The 18,760-nt window shown below is 43.7% G+C and overlaps 1 protein-coding gene across 2 annotated transcripts in view; it reads left to right on the top strand.

Moving 5' to 3' along the window:
* Positions 1–18,760, top strand: part of EEF2K (eukaryotic elongation factor 2 kinase) — a 59,015-nt gene that overhangs the window by 6,246 nt on the left and 34,009 nt on the right. The window contains exons 2-4 of one of the 2 annotated variants that reach the window (XM_069983786.1): positions 7,897–8,222; positions 15,495–15,545; positions 17,987–18,087. In XM_069983786.1, coding sequence (XP_069839887.1) covers positions 7,977–8,222; positions 15,495–15,545; positions 17,987–18,087 — 398 coding nt within the window. In that variant the 5' untranslated portion in view covers positions 7,897–7,976. The remainder of the gene's footprint in view (positions 1–7,896; positions 8,223–15,494; positions 15,546–17,986; positions 18,088–18,760) is intronic. The other variant, XM_069983787.1, reaches the window with a different exon arrangement.

The following is an 18,760-nucleotide window of genomic DNA, read 5'->3' as shown; positions in this document are numbered from 1 at the left end:
ATTTTCCAAAAATTTTCAAGGAGATGATGGAGTCGTAGTATTAAAATCTTAAACTACTTTATTGCATGACGTAAAATAAAATACGTTTCGAGGAACATGCCTCTTCATCAGATAATTGAAACCATATGGACAAGCTCTCTATTTATAATGGGCCGGGGCGGGAGATTCAACATTCAAATTTCCCGGGGTGGACTGTCATTGGCTGTGCTCTCATCTTCAGTCTACTCTCATTGTTTACTCAAAACATTGTAATGTTCTTGGGAAATACGTGCTTGTACTTAATCATAAATAAATATATAAAAATACATGAAATAAATACATAAAAACATAAAAAATACAAACTGACATTTTACTGTGTATATACATACACCAACACTTGTTGGCTTTTGATATGTGTCTAGTTCTAACTCTAAATCCTTTACCTGGAATAAACCTGCCGGGTGGTGAGCTGGCAAATGTCCCGACCCCAGCAGCCGGCATCCCATGTTCAAATCCCCAACCAGACAGGTTCCAGTCGAACAGCTACTTTTGGTTTTTTTTTTTTTTTTTTTTTTTGTTTGTTTCTTTGTTTTTTTGTGGGAGTTTAGAATGTTTTCTGCACACAATATTATGCTAGAGACTGGTGGGGAATAGATTCAAAGGATATTAAATAATAAAATGAAATGAATAATAAAATGAAAATATAGTCTTCGCGGACGCAGGTAGGTGTTCCACTGTATATAAAAAAAAAAAAAAAACCTATTGTTATGAAGTTTGGTTACTCAATCATTTCTGTGATCTCGTTTAAACGAGATCACAGAAATGATTGAGTAACCAAACTTCATAACAATAGGTTTTTTTTTTTTTTTTTATATACAGTGGAACACCTACCTGCGTCCGCGAAGACTATATTTTCATTTTATTATTCATTTCATTTTATTATTTAATATCCTTTGAATCTATTCCCCACCAGTCTCTAGCATAATATTGTGTGCAGAAAACATTCTAAACTCCCACAAAAAAACAAAGAAACAAACAAAAAAAAAAAAAAAAAAAAAAACCAAAAGTAGCTGTTCGACTGGAACCTGTCTGGTTGGGGATTTGAACATGGGATGCCGGCTGCTGGGGTCGGGACATTTGCCAGCTCACCACCCGGCAGGTTTATTCCAGGTAAAGGATTTAGAGTTAGAACTAGACACATATCAAAAGCCAACAAGTGTTGGTGTATGTATATACACAGTAAAATGTCAGTTTGTATTTTTTATGTTTTTATGTATTTATTTCATGTATTTTTATATATTTATTTATGATTAAGTACAAGCACGTATTTCCCAAGAACATTACAATGTTTTGAGTAAACAATGAGAGTAGACTGAAGATGAGAGCACAGCCAATGACAGTCCACCCCGGGAAATTTGAATGTTGAATCTCCCGCCCCGGCCCATTATAAATAGAGAGCTTGTCCATATGGTTTCAATTATCTGATGAAGAGGCATGTTCCTCGAAACGTATTTTATTTTACGTCATGCAATAAAGTAGTTTAAGATTTTAATACTACGACTCCATCATCTCCTTGAAAATTTTTGGAAAATCCGCTCAGCGCCGGACACCAGAGTACACCACGTATCCTGCTTGGATAAAGTGATCTTGCACACCGATTTCTTCTACCGACCTAGTCGGACCCCTGGTGGGCAGCGAGCGTTTAAAGCATCTGGCGGTGTCGGGCTCGTAGCACGACACGCAAAGGTGAGCAATATTCTATCACTCACTACTACACCAACCTACCCTGCAGAATTACACTATGTGCGCCGTGCGCTGTATTCCCCTTTCTCTTTCTAGCATACTATCTAGGTAGTTTTAGATTGTGTCATTGTTTGTCAGACTCGGCAGAGCATTTCCCAATGTTTATAGGTGATGGGCTGCCAACAATAATGGATGTAAACGGCTGCACCAACAATCCAGCAATTGTTTATATGGTCCTGTCTGCATAGTGGTTGGGCCATGTAAAGGATATGGGCAGCTGTCTGACATGTTAAAGGCATTTAGTTACTTTTAACTATCCTTAATTTTTGACATTTGACCCTGTGGAATGATCTTCTTAAAGAGGTATTCCCATCTTATAAAGTATTTGGAACCGTACATGAAATAACTGTTTCCCAGTGCTGAACTAATAACTACGATGCATCTGGAATAGCATTCCCAGCATTCCCCCTGTCCATAAACCCTGCCATATGGTTGTGATAGAGAGTAGTCCCCTGCTAAATACCCCCAAACTATTATCCATAGAAGAAATTGACTAGATGGAGACACCTTTCCTCTTGAAGTCTCAGGGCTAAGTGGACTGCATAGTACTTTATGTAACCAGGGCTGGACTAGTCATTTGGCATTTCCGGCAAATGCCAGATGGGTCAGAAGGGTGGGTATGTGCCTGTGTTATGGGTGCGGCAGTGACCTGTGTCCTGGGCCGCACCTGCTCTCCCCGCCATCACCCTCTAGCAGATGCCAGAGCCCACTTACAGAGGCTCCTAGGGCGCGCACAGCGGCTCTTGCAGATTTAGGCTATGTTCACACTACGTATATGTCCGGCCACATATTTTCGCGGCCGGACATATACGTGTTAAACTCCGGCCAGGAATTTATGCAAGTTGCAGCCGGCTACGTACGGACCGCGAACTTACGCCCGTAGTCTACTTACGCTTCCCGAGCGCCCTACGTAGCGATCTGACAGCGGTCTTTTACTTGGATATCTTCGCCTAGCCCCGGACACCCCACAGAACCTTTTGGATCGGCACAAAAAGCTTGCAAAATGAAGAAATTAACACTACGTACGGGACCGCATGTTACGCTACGGGCGTAGGTTACGGCATTTTTGTCCTCAAACAATGGTCTGGTTCATTTTTTATGGTGCCGCCTATGATCCGGGCGTAAGTTCTTATGTAGTGTGAACTGTGCAGCCATACATCGTATACTTTCTATTGTACACAAACTACATAAGTCTCTGGCCGCTTATTCACGGAACGCGCTACGTCCGGAGACTTACGTAGTGTGAACATAGCCTTAAAGAGCAAGCCAGGCCAGGGGTAATGACCTGGGGGTCACCTGCCGCAGCAAGTCCATCGTGCCTTGCAGTGGGCACTGATAAAGACCACTGGTCCCTCAGACTCCGCTCCCTTTTGCGGCCTACGCCATATCTAGCAGCAATACACCAGTTCCACGACTCCAGTCATTACAGCCTGGGCTGCTTTTTATTCCCAATACAGCCCTGCATGTAACATGTCAGAGGCCTTCTATTGCTGCTTTCTGGATGGATTTTCAGTTGCGTCACTATTGGATTTCAAATGAAATCGTCCCTTCTCATGCCTTATGTATTATGAAATATTGTTCTGAATGTGTTACATATACAGTAGGCTAATAAAGTCAAGTGATGTAATAGGCTGTAGATGTACAACCAAGGCCCAAGGCTCCATTCCCTTGCTTTCTCTATTAAAGGGCTTCTCCGCCCCCGGCTTGCATGAATAGCCCTTGACAATCACTGGCACAGATCAATAGTGAAGTGTGTTGCTGTGCATTAGAGAATAAAAGGGAGGTCACTACATCTCTCTATAATCCCAGGATACATAACAAGTCTCCTCTGTATATACTGTATAAGTACATGTTATATAGTATATACGTCTTTATCTCGTAGAGGTAAATTATTTCTAGAACTTATTATGGCTTTCTAACAATTAGGTCTTCCCTTATGCTTACATATTGCTGTACATATTCATAGCAACCCAGTAATACAAATAGCAAGCGTTACCAAACTAAACATCCCCTCCGATGCGCCTGCTGCTACCTGGCAGTGACATCTTAGCCGCTGGAATATTTACTTAGACCCATGCAGATTTGTGGATTATTTTTACAGCCGTTCATGTAAAAATAGCAATAGCATACATTTGTATGCTATTGCTATTTTTTATATATATTTCTCTACGTTTTTTAATCCTGTTACATGCTGCCAATGTGAACCTAATTTATAAACACGGTTTTACATTATAATAAGGCTGTCACTACTTATATCCTGTAGGTTCCACTTCTAATAAATACTTTTATTCCCCTTTTTACTTTTTTTTTTTAGATGTTTCTCTGTTATTCCTCCTGAGCATGTTTATAAAAATTTCTACTCCTATTCCCCTTGTCAGAGGGTTATGTACCAACACAGTTAGTACTGATTGGACAGTGTGAGTGTATAGGGACACGCCCCTAAGTGGTCACACCCACTTGTCAATTTATAGGAGGAATTTTTTTTTTAAAGAAAAGATCTAGTCTAGTGTAGTTGGGCTGTGTTCACATTGGCAATCTGTTTTTAATGCTAAGACTTAAAGTGAATGTACCACCAGGCCCGGGATGAAGCACTGAAGGCAGGCCGACCTACCCCCAATGGGAGGTGATTGTAATAGAGGGCCGGGGGTTCCTCCCACTGGGGCTGGGTCGGCCTGCCTCCAGTGCTTCAGCCCGGGCCTGGTGGTACATTCACTTTAAGAGTTGGTTCGGATAATACAGCAGGAAACGGTTTCCTATGTGACATGTGGACCAGTCCAACAAGAGGAAAGAAAGGGCCTATAGAGGTGGGGTATGAAGACAGAGTGATACCACTCTAACCATAGGTATTCATGAGACATCTCACCTCATATGTTAAAGGGGTAGTGCGGCGGTAAAGAATTATTCACAGAATAACACACATTACAAAGTTATACAACTTTGTAATGTATGTTATGTCTGTGAATGGCCCCCTTTCCCATGTCCCACCACCCCCACCCGTGTACCCGGAAGTGTGTGGTGCGCTATACATACCTGTCACGTGCCGGCTCGTCTCCGATCTTCAGTCAGTGATGTAGTCTTCGGACGGCCGGGCCGAATCCCTCCGACTGTCCCGAGGGCCGGCCGCCCTCTTCAGCGTCATCAGATGCTCAGCCACGATTGGCTTAGCACAGTTTGGCTCAGCTGAGCAGCCGATGACGAGACAGAGGGCGGCCGGCACTCAGGATGGTCGGAGGAATTCGGCCCGGCCGTCCGAAGACAACATCACTGACTGAAGATCGGAGACGAGTCTGCACGTGACAGGTATGTATAGCGCACCACACTTCCGGGTACACGGGTGGGGGGGGGGGGGGGGGGGACACAGGGTAGGGGGCCATTCACAGACATAACATACATTACAAAGTTGTATAACTTTGTAATGTGCGTTATTCTGTGAATAATTCTTTACCGCCGCACTACCCCATTAAGAGAAGTAATAGATAGAGAAGTGTTGTTACTGTAAGCCAAATGTATGCAAATAAAAAAGAACTGGCATCGTGGCACACCTTCTTGTAATTTACCGCTTGTCAAGTAACCATTGAAGAATGCGTGTATGTACTATTTATTTTTATTTCCTTCTTGCGTCTAAGAGACAGACAATGATCACCCTAACGTGATGACAACTACTTTCTATTATGAGGCTGGAAATGGGTTACCTTCATCTGAGTAAGATCCTGGTATCTGGTGTAAAGAGGTTTCCCTAATATTAAAGGAGTTATCCAGCAATACAAAAACATGGCCACTTTCTTCCAGAGACAGCCCCACTCTTGTTTCCAGCTTGGGCAGGGTTTTGCTGCTCAGTTCCATTGAAGTGAATGGAGCTTAATTGCAAACCGCACTTGAACTGGAGACAAGAGTTGTGTTGTCTCTGAAAGAAAGTGGCTATGTTTTTGTAGCACTGGATAACCCTTTTAAGTTATCCCCTCTCCATGGGACCAGCGATACCTAGCTGATCGGTGAGAGTCCGACTGTGGGGACCTCCAATGATTGTGAAATATTTAGGGCAGAACATGGCATGGACTTTGTGAAGCGTCATATAATGCTCTGTCAGGTGCTGTATATGAGATTATATATTCTCCCACGTGGAGTGCAAATAACAATGATACAAAATGTGAACTCAGAGGCATAGATTACCATAGAGCCCAATGCACCTTTATGGGGTGGGTGACCTGTAAGGCAAACTGCAGCCTAAATACAGCTGTGTACAGGAATACCTATCAGCAAGCATCAGTAATGGAGGATACATAACTACTGTCCGTTTACTATAAAAATAGATATTTGGCTTTATTCCCACTAATAAATTTAAGTTGCTAATCCCGTATGTTATAAGCATTCGCTTCAGTACAGAGTGTGCTCGGCTAGTCCACATTCCACACATTCACATTGTATTCCATTATGGAAAGAAGCTTTACTGGCAGGACTGGGTGAGCGACATTAACTGTGCACATAATCATAAAAACGTACTTTATTTGTCTGTTTTCAATATCTGACATACCGTCAACAGGCGGAGGTAGGGACAAGATGAGACAGTGGGCCCTAAGCCTGAACCCACCCCCTGTCCCTACCTACTTGCCTCAATTGGCCCTAGGCAGCCGCGGACAACCACGAAGACGTTCCCTTTACTGAATAAGTGTAACACAGAACAAGACAAACAGAAAAACACAAGGGCAATCAACAAACCAAGTCAGAACCAAACGGGCAACGCAGTACAAAATCGGAGATCAACAGATAGTCAAAGGTCAGGCGGGAGGTCAGGTAACAGGTCAAGCGAACAGAGAAATTAGGTACGGGGATCGCAGGAATAGACAGGGGGAGCTGGGATTAGGGTATGAACCTTAATAGCCAGCAGGGAAAGACTGATTCTGTTTTCATTTATGAGGATCAAGAGCCCGGTCCGAGTCCCCATTGGACCAGCGCTCTGATCTTCAAGGTTCCGGACAGGCAGAGGCATGTGTCCATCAAACAACTCTGCTCAGCTGCAGCAATCAAGGCTAGCAGTGAGCAGTGTAACTTCTGCATTGCCATCAGGCTGAAAAGCAACTGGGTGTGTCAGACAAAAAGTAAAAACAGACCCAGTTCACACCAGGCTTACTGCACATTCCTGACACATACATAGTACTTTTTAATAGACTATAGCGCTGTGGATTATTTATGTATTTGTCATAGAGGTAACCCAGGGGTCTGCAATGGGATCTGATTTGAGGAAGGTCCGTCTCATTTTCACCCACCTACCCCTCTTAATAGATGGTGCAACCTTCTTAGCCTATAAGGAAGACAGACGATTGCAAGTGTCTCATCAATGTTTTCCTGACAGGGTGTGCTAAAAAAAATGCAGGAAGAGGGCTCCACTTTGCTAAATTAATTAAAGGGGTTATGCGTGTCTACAAAAACATGGCCACTTTTTCCCAGGAACCGCACCACTCTCGTCTCCAGTTTGGGTGCAGGTTTTGTAACTCAGTTCCACTGAAGTAAATGGAGCTTAATTGAAAACCACACCTGAACTGTAGACAAGAGTGGTGCTGTCTCTGGAAGAAAGTGGCCCTATTTATGTAGCGCCGGATAACCCCTTTACCAATACGAGGTACTCTGACTAAACAGTGTACTTTTCAGCTCAATATAGTCACCAGCCTCCTGTATGAACTATCAGTCTAGCTCACGTCTTGGTTAGTGTTGAGTGGAGAGGCCGAACTGTTCGGGTTTGGCAACATTTTCCAAACCTGAACGCTCAGTATTTGACTCCCCGTGCCTGCAGAAGTTGGATGCAGCCTTAGGGAGTCCTGACATTTGCCTATCTGAACTTCCCGTCTCATGTGCATAGGGAATCATTATGAATTATTAGTTGTATATACATATTCCTGACAGCCCTCAGTATATTATACCCTTATGCAAGATGTTACCATATTCTAAGATTTGCCTGGCAGATCCTATGTTTGCAGTAGATCTCTTCATAACTTGGCCTATGAGCCATTGTGTTGACAGTAGTGCTGGTGAGCGTGCATGTATAGTAAGTACAGTACAGTTGCCACCTCTGGCTTGTCCTGGTGCCACATTAATGAATTGTCACGTATTCCTTTGCAGGCCCTCTCCTGAATGCTATTCTACAGCAGCAGTCTGGCTATTTCACTCATTCAGCGAATAATCCCCATTTCTCAGCAACCATGGCAGACGAAGACCTCATCTTCAGCATGGAGGGTCTGGATAACTCTCACGTGCTGAAAGACCACTGCTCAGATTGCAATAAGGCCGACAGCGATGAAGAAGATAATTACTTCATCTGCCCCATCACTGATGATATATCATCACCCCATGGGACAAAGACAAAAAAGAACCGCTTGTTTGGTAGTCTGACAAAGGAAACACAGTATGGGACCAGCTCATCTCCCAGGAACTCCTTCAACTTCAGGGTGTGCATCAAGAATTTACTTTCTGTTTATGATCAATTGTTAGTTTAGACTGTGACGCAATCATTTTCAGTCAAGTGGTCGCTGACTAATCATTTGGGAGGGGCTAAAGTACACTGTGCGAATGGAGATCATGTGTACAGCACAGCTAGTGTCCTCCAGCATGGAGTTATTTGCATTTGCTTGTAAAGGGGGTCTACTAGTATAGTAACCACACATTAAAGGGGTTGTCTGACGGTACAGGTGTTTGTTACAATAAGCATTACCTACAATACTAACCTCCTCATCACTGCTGTTCTAACACTCATTGGGTGAACTGGTGGTCACTGGGGTAAGTGACTGGGTGAGTGGACATTTCCTGTGGAAGTGGAGATCAGTGGGGACGGCAGTGTGTGGGGATTAGCAAAGTGAGTAATGTTTATTTAATCTAGAACCACCCATCTCCTCGCTGCACGAAACATTTTCCTGACATAGACTAACTATAGAATCCATATCCAGCAGCGAGACGGGGACACCGTGAGACAGGGAGAGTAAAAGGCCTATTAAACAAAGCGATTATCGGCCATGCTTGGCCAGTTGCCGGCCATTCCGGACGATGATTGTTTGGTGTAATAAGACCTTTTAAAAAGCCACGATCAGCTGACATGCACAATGTCAGCCAATCTTGGTCTTTCAACACGTTGTAACAAGACGTTCATGTCAGTGATGGTCTACTGCTTGTTGCTCCATGTAATAGTGGCAGCAGCAGACCGCCGCTGACTGCAATGCCCTGTCGGCGCTCGCTTCCCCCTCAATATCGTAAGCATTGTTTTAACTGTGGTGTCAACATCCAGACTGATCAAAACTTTTAAAGGGGTTGTCCAGCGCTACAAAAACATGGCTACTTTCTTCCAGAGACAGCACCACTCTTGTCTTCAGCTTGGGTGCAGGTTTTGCTGCTCAGTTCCATTGAAGTGAATGGAGCTTAATTGCAAACTGCACCTGAACTGGACACAAGAGTCGTTTTGTCTCTGAAAGAAAGTGGCCATGTTTTTGTAGCACTGGATGACCCCTTTAAGGTGTCTCAATAGCAAGTTAAATGTTTTGGTAAATGACAAAGAATTCTGACACTTTTATAAAAAAAAAATCCCCTTGAGCAATCCCTTTAATTCAGTATGATATTGGGGCATTACAAAAGGAATACAGCATCTAGAGAATCTTGCACATTTCCTTTAAATTATAATAGGGTTTATGCGCCTTTCAGAGGTCATACGCTTGCTTTGCCAGCTGTACTTAGCACTTCTACTAACCCATTACTTCATGACCTATTGGAGCCTGTCCTTCTGAAAATAAAGGGGCCACAGCAATTATATAGCGCTGCTTCATCATTCACAGCTACTATTAGAGTGAACTAAAGGGGTACTCCAGCAAAAGAAATCTTTCAAATCAACTTGTTTCAGAAAATTACATAGATTTGTAATTTACTTCTATTAAAAATCTCAAGTCTTCCAGTACTTATCAGCTGTTGAATGCACTGCAGGAAGTGGTATTTTCTTTCCAGCATGACACAGTGCTCTTTGCTGCCATCTTTGTCCATGTCAGGAACTGTTCAATGCAGCAGCAAACCCCCATAGAAAACCTTTCCATCTCTGGACAGTCCCTTTCACAGACAGAGGTGGCAGCTGAGAGCACTATGTCAGATTGGAAAGAATACACCACTTCGTGCAGGACATGCAGCAGCTGATAGGCCCTGGAAGACTTGAGATTTTTTAATAGAATAGAAAAAAATTCCGGAGTACCCCTTTAAGGAGGCTTCAACTACTGCCAGGTAGCTAGATTGCCAATGCACTGGGAAAACTTGGCAGAGAATACAGCATTGGGGGCATTTACGTTCCATTGTTACGGTCCATGCACAGAAGATGTGCTACAGACTGGAATCGCGGAATGTGTGAATGCCCCCTTACTAAGCACTGCAGCTCTTTCATTCTCAGGAATACAGGGGGTCCCAGAGGTTGGACTGCAACCATTCATAACAGAATACCCCTTTAACACATATATAACCTATTTATTTGTACAGGTGTTAATTGATAACATAAAGTTATATCTTTGTATCTATGTTTGCTTAGCAGATTGATTGAAATGGATTTGCCTGTATATTGTGAGCCAGTCTGCATGTGCTGCGTTACTATGTTGCATGCAATACTGATATCGTGGGAGTGGGGATCACTTATGGTTGGCAACACACAACTTGTGGATTCTGACTGATTTATTTTACATTATCAGAAATGAAAAGGCTTTATCTGCATGCATTCCCATTCCAGTGAGATGGATTCAGACATCAACCGATCTAGACGCTTTAATCCAATAACTATATGCTGCAGGTCTCAGACTGTCAGTGAACTTCACTAGGACAGAGAGCAGATGTTTTCTATGCATTGCCTCCATGCTTTGTCACAGGAGATGCTCGCCACACAGCACGTAGCCTTGTATCATCTCCATACACAGCCGGATGTGCTGTTCACAGCTGGCTTCTAATCCATGTCTGTAACAGGAAGGGATGGGTCATTGGGGGGGATGTCCACTACCTGTCACATTGACATTTCTGCAATATATGGGGCCATCACATTGATAAGCCACATAACGCTACTGGGACTGTTATACTAGGTGCCATCATAAGTGCCATCACCCCCGACCCCTCCTGATAAAGATGCCGTTCATATCATGACATCCCATGAGGGGGCATGTGACATTGCACAGCCACATGCTTCCTCGCAGGATGTCATAATATAAATTGTATATCAGAGTGTCTTTATGACTGTAGTTTCCCTTTAAGCAATGAAAAGTGTTGCCCCCACATAAGCTGGAGGGTAAGCACCTCTCCACTCAAAGGATTGTCATGTCAATTCTTTAAAGAGGACCTGTCACCCCGGCTGTCGGTGTGAAGCCCGTCTGACCCCCCGGTGGAGCCCCTTATACTTAACCCTTCCTAAAAATCCCTGTCTCGGACCCTATCCTACCTCAGAGAAATCCTCATTGGAAGCCATGTGCGTGCTCACCAGAGATGAGTTCGACACCCATAGAGAAAGACTGCTCTATCTCTGGTGAGCGCGCGCACGGCTTCCGAGGGGGATTTCTGGGCGGCGGGGCGGGGTCCAGGACCAGGACTTCCAAAGGGGTGTAAGTATAAGGGGCTCCACCGGGGGGTTGGACGGGCTTTACACCGACAGCTGGGGTGACAGGTCCCCTTTAAGTGGAGAGCCGATGAGAGCGGAGGCGCGCAAAGCTTCCCATTGAAAGAGATAGCAGATGGGATTCGGTGCGGGAGCAATAAGTCTCCCTAATTGTTTTAGAGTGATAGGTGAACCTCTGGTCTTCTAGCTGTTGCAAAACTACATTTCCCATCATGCCAGGACACTGGACAGCCAAAGCTCTAGCCATGATGGGAATTGTAGTATTGCAACAGCTGTAGGGGCGAAGGTTCCCCATCCCTGTTTTAAGGGATTGTAATTTAAGCAATTCTCCAGTGATTTCCTTTAGGTTTTCAGATGTGAGCTCATGCTTTAAAACATTCAGAAAAAAACAAATGCAAAGAATTATAGCCAGGCTTTAGTATTCAGGGGATAAGAAATTCTACGCTATATTTTTTAGCATGGGGCAAAGCAAGTTTCTTTTCCTACGTCGGCCATTGTGTTGACATTGCTCTGAAGAAAACAGGAACGTGAGAGGAGTTGGGCTGTGGACACAAGGGTTAGTGAAGCGTAAGAAGAAGCTGCCAGGTTGATGGAGAGGGAGTTACCTTCAAGTATAACTAGTCAGAACCAGTTTCTGCTCGGCTGCATCCCCCAGCCTTCTTAGATCACTCTAGTCCTGAGATCCCATACATCTGCCCTCCATTGTTATATCCTCTGCAGCCACGTGCTTCAGATGACAGCAGACTGACCTGAATATAGATACAGTCATGTATTAGGAGAGACAACATACATTGGTACACAAGGCCTTACATGCACATGGAGATTTAGCAGTCTTTAGCTGGGCATTTCATCTATTGCATTGAAAAGCAAGTCCACAAGACATAGGGCACGCTGCGGATGGTCACAACATGTCCTCCAATCTGCCCCCTTTATTTCTGCATCATGTGAGCGGGTGTTTCTGAAGCCCTGTTAATGTGCACAACAAATATGGCACCCTTAAAGGTGGACTGAGCGATTATCTGAACAACCCCATAGGACCTGCCACTGACTAACCCGTCTCTGTGGGTCCTGCTGAAAACCCTTGTAAGCGGCTCTTATTGCCAGTAGAAGGGGTTATCCAGGCTTAGAAAAACATGGCCACTTTGTTCCAAAAAAGTTCTCGTTCTCATTTGGGAGTGTTTTTTCAGCTTAATTGCATTGATGTGAATTAAGCTATATTGCAATACCCTACGCAACCTGGGGACAAAATGGCGCTGTTTTTGCAAGAAAGCGGCTGTGCTTTTTCTAGTCCTGGATAACCCCTTTAATAAGACGTATTGGCAGGAATTGTCTGTATTGCTCATATAAGACCTCAACATGTGAAACCTCTAATAATACCTATTTCTCCCACTCCTTCACATCCAGTGAAAGGAAGCAGATTAGCAGTGTGGGATTATACACAATCCGCTCCGTTGATATCTGGGGATTAGTTTCCTGAACTTCTTGTAATTATCATTGTACAGTCCCTGCCCCCACCCTGTACTGGAAAGCATAGAGGACGTGCACTCCTTATAATTTACACAGTACTGCAGCCTTACCATATAGCTTATTAGCCAGAAATAGTTTATTTTAGGCCAGGTTGCTATTGAGCTTCAGTAAAACGCAATGTGCTCTTTTCCCCGGAGTCTTGTCCTTGTGTCACTGTGGTTAGGAGTATGAATGGAAGCCAAACTATTGCAGCCAGATCTGTTAGGGTCCTTTTACAGTGAGCGCTTTTCTTTACAAAGAAATAGATATCACTAAAACTGCTGGAATACTAGCTGTGATACATATACAACTATATACATGCAAAAAAGGGAGACATATTTAAGTTATGATCTCACTATGTTTGCAGTGCATATATACTGTAGCATAGACACATTCTCCACATATAGATTCATGTAGCAGTATAGTCATAGCAAAGTATGGCATATAGTTGGATATGTCAGGGTAGTACATTCAGCATGAACTGAGAGCCTCAGTAAAATCATATATTCTAGATAAAGATTTGATTGGCCAAGTTTGACACACATCTTTAGATATAGCCAGGAAAAGAGCACAGCAGCACATTGCAGAAGACCATAGACCAATAGCTTCTGTAATGAGTCGGAATGAGCGCTGTGATGGTCAGGGAAGAGCTTAGTCCGTGCTTCTCCTGGCTATATCTAAAGATTAGTGGGGGACTAAGACCCCAATGGATTAAAATTTTGACGTGTGTCAAAACTTTTTATGCTTCATTATGTTGAAGTCCTTGGTTGTTCATTCTGCTGAAAGGGAATCTGTAAGCTCCCGGGCCCTGAGGTGCTGACAGTGTGCTGCAGCTGGCAGTCCCCTTGTGAGCTTGTTACCTTTTGGTAATTTGTCCTTGCAGTGGATTATGTGCAATCTCAGTTCTCCTACTGTAACAAAGAGTCAGAGAGGAGCTGTGCCTCACTCTAGCACCCATCACCACTCCTTTCTCCTCACTCTTCTTTATGAATAATGAATGCTGCCCGGCCTGCTGCTCACTTAGCTGTCAAACAGTATCTGTCAACAGAGGACTGATCTGCAATCAGGTATAGTTGAATCTCCTAGCCTCTGTTGGAACTGTGGTCTAGGGGTAAATCTGTCTAGAGACCAGCACCAGTTTGTTTTCTTTGGTTCGATTCCCCTGATTGATCATTTCCATCTTGTTATTGTATAATTTTTAAAAGTGCAAAGAATTCCCAATCAGGTCCAAATTAGTTTAGTTTTTTTATTTAATTAAAACAATGATGGGAAAAATAAAATATAAATACCTAATATATTTATTTTTCTCATTGTATTTAAAAAAACAAACAAACAAGCAAATAAATTTGCACCTGATTGGGAATTCTTTGCACTTTTAAAAATGAGAAAAAAAAGAAACAACATATATTTCATTTACATTAAGGGATTTGAACCAAAGAAAACAAACTGTTGCTGGTGTCTAGACAGATGATTGACCCCTAGACCACAGCTCCAACACCGGCTGTGAGTTTCAACTATACCTGATTGCAGATCAGTCCTCTGATGGCATATACTGTCTGACGACTGAGCGAGCAGGAGGCCAGGCAGCATTGATTATTCACGGACAAATTACCAAAAGGTACTATTCTTACTAGGAGACTGCCAACTACAGCACTGTGTCTTTAGGACATTTTGCTACACCCCATTTACTATGACTACAAAGTTGTACAGGTCCTGTCTCACAATTGCTCTTAAATGGGTAGTCCGGGCAAAAAAAAAAAAGATGGACACAGTGTTGAGAAAATAATAAAATAATAGAAAAAAGTTATACTTACCCGGCCCCTGTAGCCACAGTACTGCCTGCCAGTGATCCCTGGTCTCCTCTGTCTCCTGTTTCCTGTGATATCAGAGACCTGCAATCCTAAATCTGTCTACTGTCAGGTTTACATTTCTGGTCAGACATATGGTCATTAGAGATGATCGAATCTTGAGCATCATTTCTAGGAAGTCCTGGAAAATACGGATACAGCCTATGGCGCCATATCCATGTCTCTAAGGCAGCCTTAGGCCTGCATCCAACTTCTTCAGCCACCACTAATCAAATGCAGAGCGTTCAGGTTCGGACAAACTCAAGCATGCCCAAGATCCATTCATCTCTAGTGGTCATCAACATGACTGGAGGTGACCTTTAAATGCCCATGATGATGACATCTGTGTCTCTGGCCACTAACCTCCTACCTGAACTCTATTCATTCCTTACTTCCCATGATGCTTTCTGTGCTTGGCCGACTGAGGCTCCCAACATACAGAGAAAGGGAGATTATGTTTTAGTACAAAAGGGGATTTAGCCAGTAACAATCGAGAGGAATTTATAATAAGGATTAGAAGCAACAAATGGGTCGAGTTTCCTTTTATTGCCAGTATTAGGTCAAGCTTGTTTGGAGTCGGAGCACATCTATTATTAATGTGTTTTTACTGTATTTGTCTTCTCTCTAATGTGAAATATTAAATGGGATTTATAAGAGTGCTAATCACGTAATGGTGCATTGTGTTTGTTATGTATGTGCTTTATGTATTGCTCTGGGTGATGGTGCATTAATGCTTTTCGTGCATTTCCTAGAATGACAAACAACGCAATATTAAGCATGGCTGCTTGACTGAGCGAGGTCGGGTATGTGCAACTTGAAATTGGACATTGTCACTACAGAGACTTGGTATCTTATTCTGTGTGCCAAATTCTTCTTTCATTTCTATGTATCTTAATGTTATATACAGTATATTATTAAGATATCTGTATATGCTAATAGCATGTCATTGGATATTGTGTTGTAGCCATTTCACTGGTGTATTGCACTTGAGATATATTTATAAAGGATCTGTCACCTGATCTGTCTGTTTTAATACGTATATCCCACATTAAAGGACAACTCTGACCAAAATGTATTGTTTAATATGTTATTACATAAGCAAAGTTAGAAAAATTCCTAATATGCACTAATTATGGGAAATGTACCTCTAGTGCTATTTTCCTCAATTTAGTAGATCAGGCAGGCTTCAATTTCTCTAAAAAAATTGTGATGTCACAACCCAGTCTATACCTGAAGTGTCCAGCAGTGGGCGCAGTATATGTAGAAATTACTGTACATGTAAAAAATTATAAATTATCAGTTTTTATATGTAATCTTGTAACGCCTGGTCGTGGATCCACTGAACCGTCACTAGCGATAGTACTAACCTCACCAGGGAGCGGAGTCTAAAGGGCCGCTGGTTTTCACCAGAGCCCGCCGCAAGGCGGGATGGACTTGCTGCGGCAGGCGACCCCCAGGTCGCTACCCCTGCCTTGGTTGCTAGTGACGGCAGGCAAGGCGTGGCAGGAGCAGTAGGCAGGAGATAGTGCAGGCAGAGGTCTGTAGGCGTAACCGCAGGAGGCAGACAGTACTCAGGAACAAAGGGTAAGCAGCGGACAGGGACTAGGGACCGGGTAGCAAACAGTAACAAGGAACAAGGACTGAGTTCAGGAACAACAGGGAGCTGGGCCAAACGCTATGGGAAGCAAGTAGAGGCTCCAACACCTGAGGTGGGGCAGGGCTGGAATTTATAAGAGAGTGTGTGGGCAGCAACCAATTAGGGGCGGACTGCCCCTTTAACTCTGAGACAGCCGGCGCGTGTGTGCCCTAGGAGGCGGGGACGCGCGCGCTGGCCGGCACAGCGACGGACAGGAGCGGGGCGAGGTGAGGCGCCCCCAGGGGCCGAAGTGGCAGCAGCGCCGGGTCCCTGCATGTGGACACCGCCGGCTGCAGGACAGGGTGAGGGGGTGCGGCGGCGGTCCGGAGCGCGGGACGCCGCCGCAGCCCTGACAAATCTCTACATATACTTTGCCCCCTGCTGGACCCTTCAGGTATAAATCAGGTTGTTGTCTTTTTTTTAAGAGAAATTGAAGCCTGCCTGATCTGCGAAATTGAGGGTAATAGCACTATATGTGTATTAGGAATTTGTCTAACTTTGCTTATGTAGTAACATATTAAAAAATACTTTTTGGCTGGAGTTGTCCTTTAAATAGCAATGCATTAACATTTTGCTCTGTTTTGCCTCCTGGAGATTTATGAATAAATTGACAACTGGGCTTTACCCTTCCCACTGTGTCCCTAAAGAGTCTTGTACTGTCAGCACTGATTGGATAGTATTGGATGAGATAGGCACACACCTCTAACTGGTAACACCCTGTTGTCAATTAACAGAACAGCAGCAATAAAAAATGATCGATAATTGTTATATTAAAGGGAATCCAAGTAGTTACTAAACCAGACAGGTCGGGAATGCAGACAGTTCCTCTTAGAAGCACATAGAATCGGTGTCTTGAGGATAATAGCTGCTTGTATGTTTCATCTCATGTAATGTATCCTACATATATAGCTTCCCATAATGTCATACATTCCATCTCTCACAACGCCACAAGAATGTAAATGTATCATATGACTTTGTATATGCTGATTCTTATATACTATATATATATATCTAAATACTCCTTCCACCCCCAGTGCTCATTGAGCGTCTCTATAGCAGTCTTTTATGTTATGTATATGGCTGCAGGCTACATACCAGTATTGCAGGGTGACAACCGTAAAAGCATTTGCTTTCAACTAGCTTTTGTGTAAAAATCTTTTCTGATTTAGAAAGCCCCTTTTCAAATACAATATTCTGGGATAACAGAGGGGGTACTGTATTCAGGCCCTTCATCTCCCAGCAAAAGTGAAGAGCAGTTAGAGAAAGAGGAACCTCGCTCTGGAGGAACCAAGATGTCAGACACTACACAGAGAGCCCACTAGCCTTAGTGAGAACTGTGTAATACAGGTGGTCTAGCGCACAGAATCTGCTGAAGCTTATCTGCGTGATATCCGCGTAGTGTGCAAGGGCCCTTACACACAGCATCTACTGATAAAGCTCAAGGCTGTGACATGCACTGACCGCATTGTGTTAGAGCACCCCCTTTAATGTCTACTATCGTATGATGTTCTTTACTACCAGAAGTCACTCATTGACACATACTAAATAACATTTTAATACTTGTTTCTATTTTCTTAAGCTAATGCACCTACTGTCTGCCTTCCACAGGAGGCCTGGAAACATGCTATCCAAAAGGCCAAGCAGATGCCTGATCCTTGGGCCGAATTTCACCTGGAAGACATTGATACAGAGCATGCAATCCGACACAGGTCCGTAACAGCTCAAAAGTTTAATGTTTAATGACTGGAGAGATTGGCCAACCATAGAATGTGTATGGGAGCCTCCTGACTCTCTCCTAAGGGTTGGTCATGATGGCTTTGTTCTCTGTAAAATAAGCCATCCCCAGAGCTGTCTGATAGTGACTTTCTCCCTTCTCCCCTTTTAGAATACAGTGCAAGGTATTTGTGTATGGGGGATATGGAGAGACAACTTACGGGTGAACTTTTATCCAACAGCTATTGAAAATGTACCAATGGCTTTAGCTGGACGTGGAGTCCTTAATGGGTTGTCAGACATTTGGGGTCACTAACCCAATATGACTCAAAAGGTCGCCATATACCTTAAGGCCCTATTACACCAAGCGATTATCAACCATATTCGTCCGATTATCAGCCGTTACACATGCACAATGTCAGCTGATCCTTGTCTTTCAACATGTTAAAGATTTTTGAATGATAACAACGGCCTGCTTACTGTTGGTCTGTGTAATCTCCTATGGGCTTCTCCTGCAGCTTCCCATCCCCCCTCTCCCTGCTCTGACCCACTCGCTGGCACCGCACGTAATAGCAATGGCAGCGAGTGGGGAATGAGGAGCAAGCAAGCCCTGATCTGACAGGTTGGCGCTCGCTTGTTCCTCCCCATCAGCCCGTGTAATAGGGACTT

The sequence above is a fragment of the Dendropsophus ebraccatus genome, chromosome 9 (assembly GCF_027789765.1).
Source record: "Dendropsophus ebraccatus isolate aDenEbr1 chromosome 9, aDenEbr1.pat, whole genome shotgun sequence".
Classification (NCBI taxonomy): Eukaryota; Metazoa; Chordata; class Amphibia; order Anura; family Hylidae; genus Dendropsophus; species Dendropsophus ebraccatus.
This window is presented reverse-complemented; position numbering and strand designations above follow the sequence as displayed.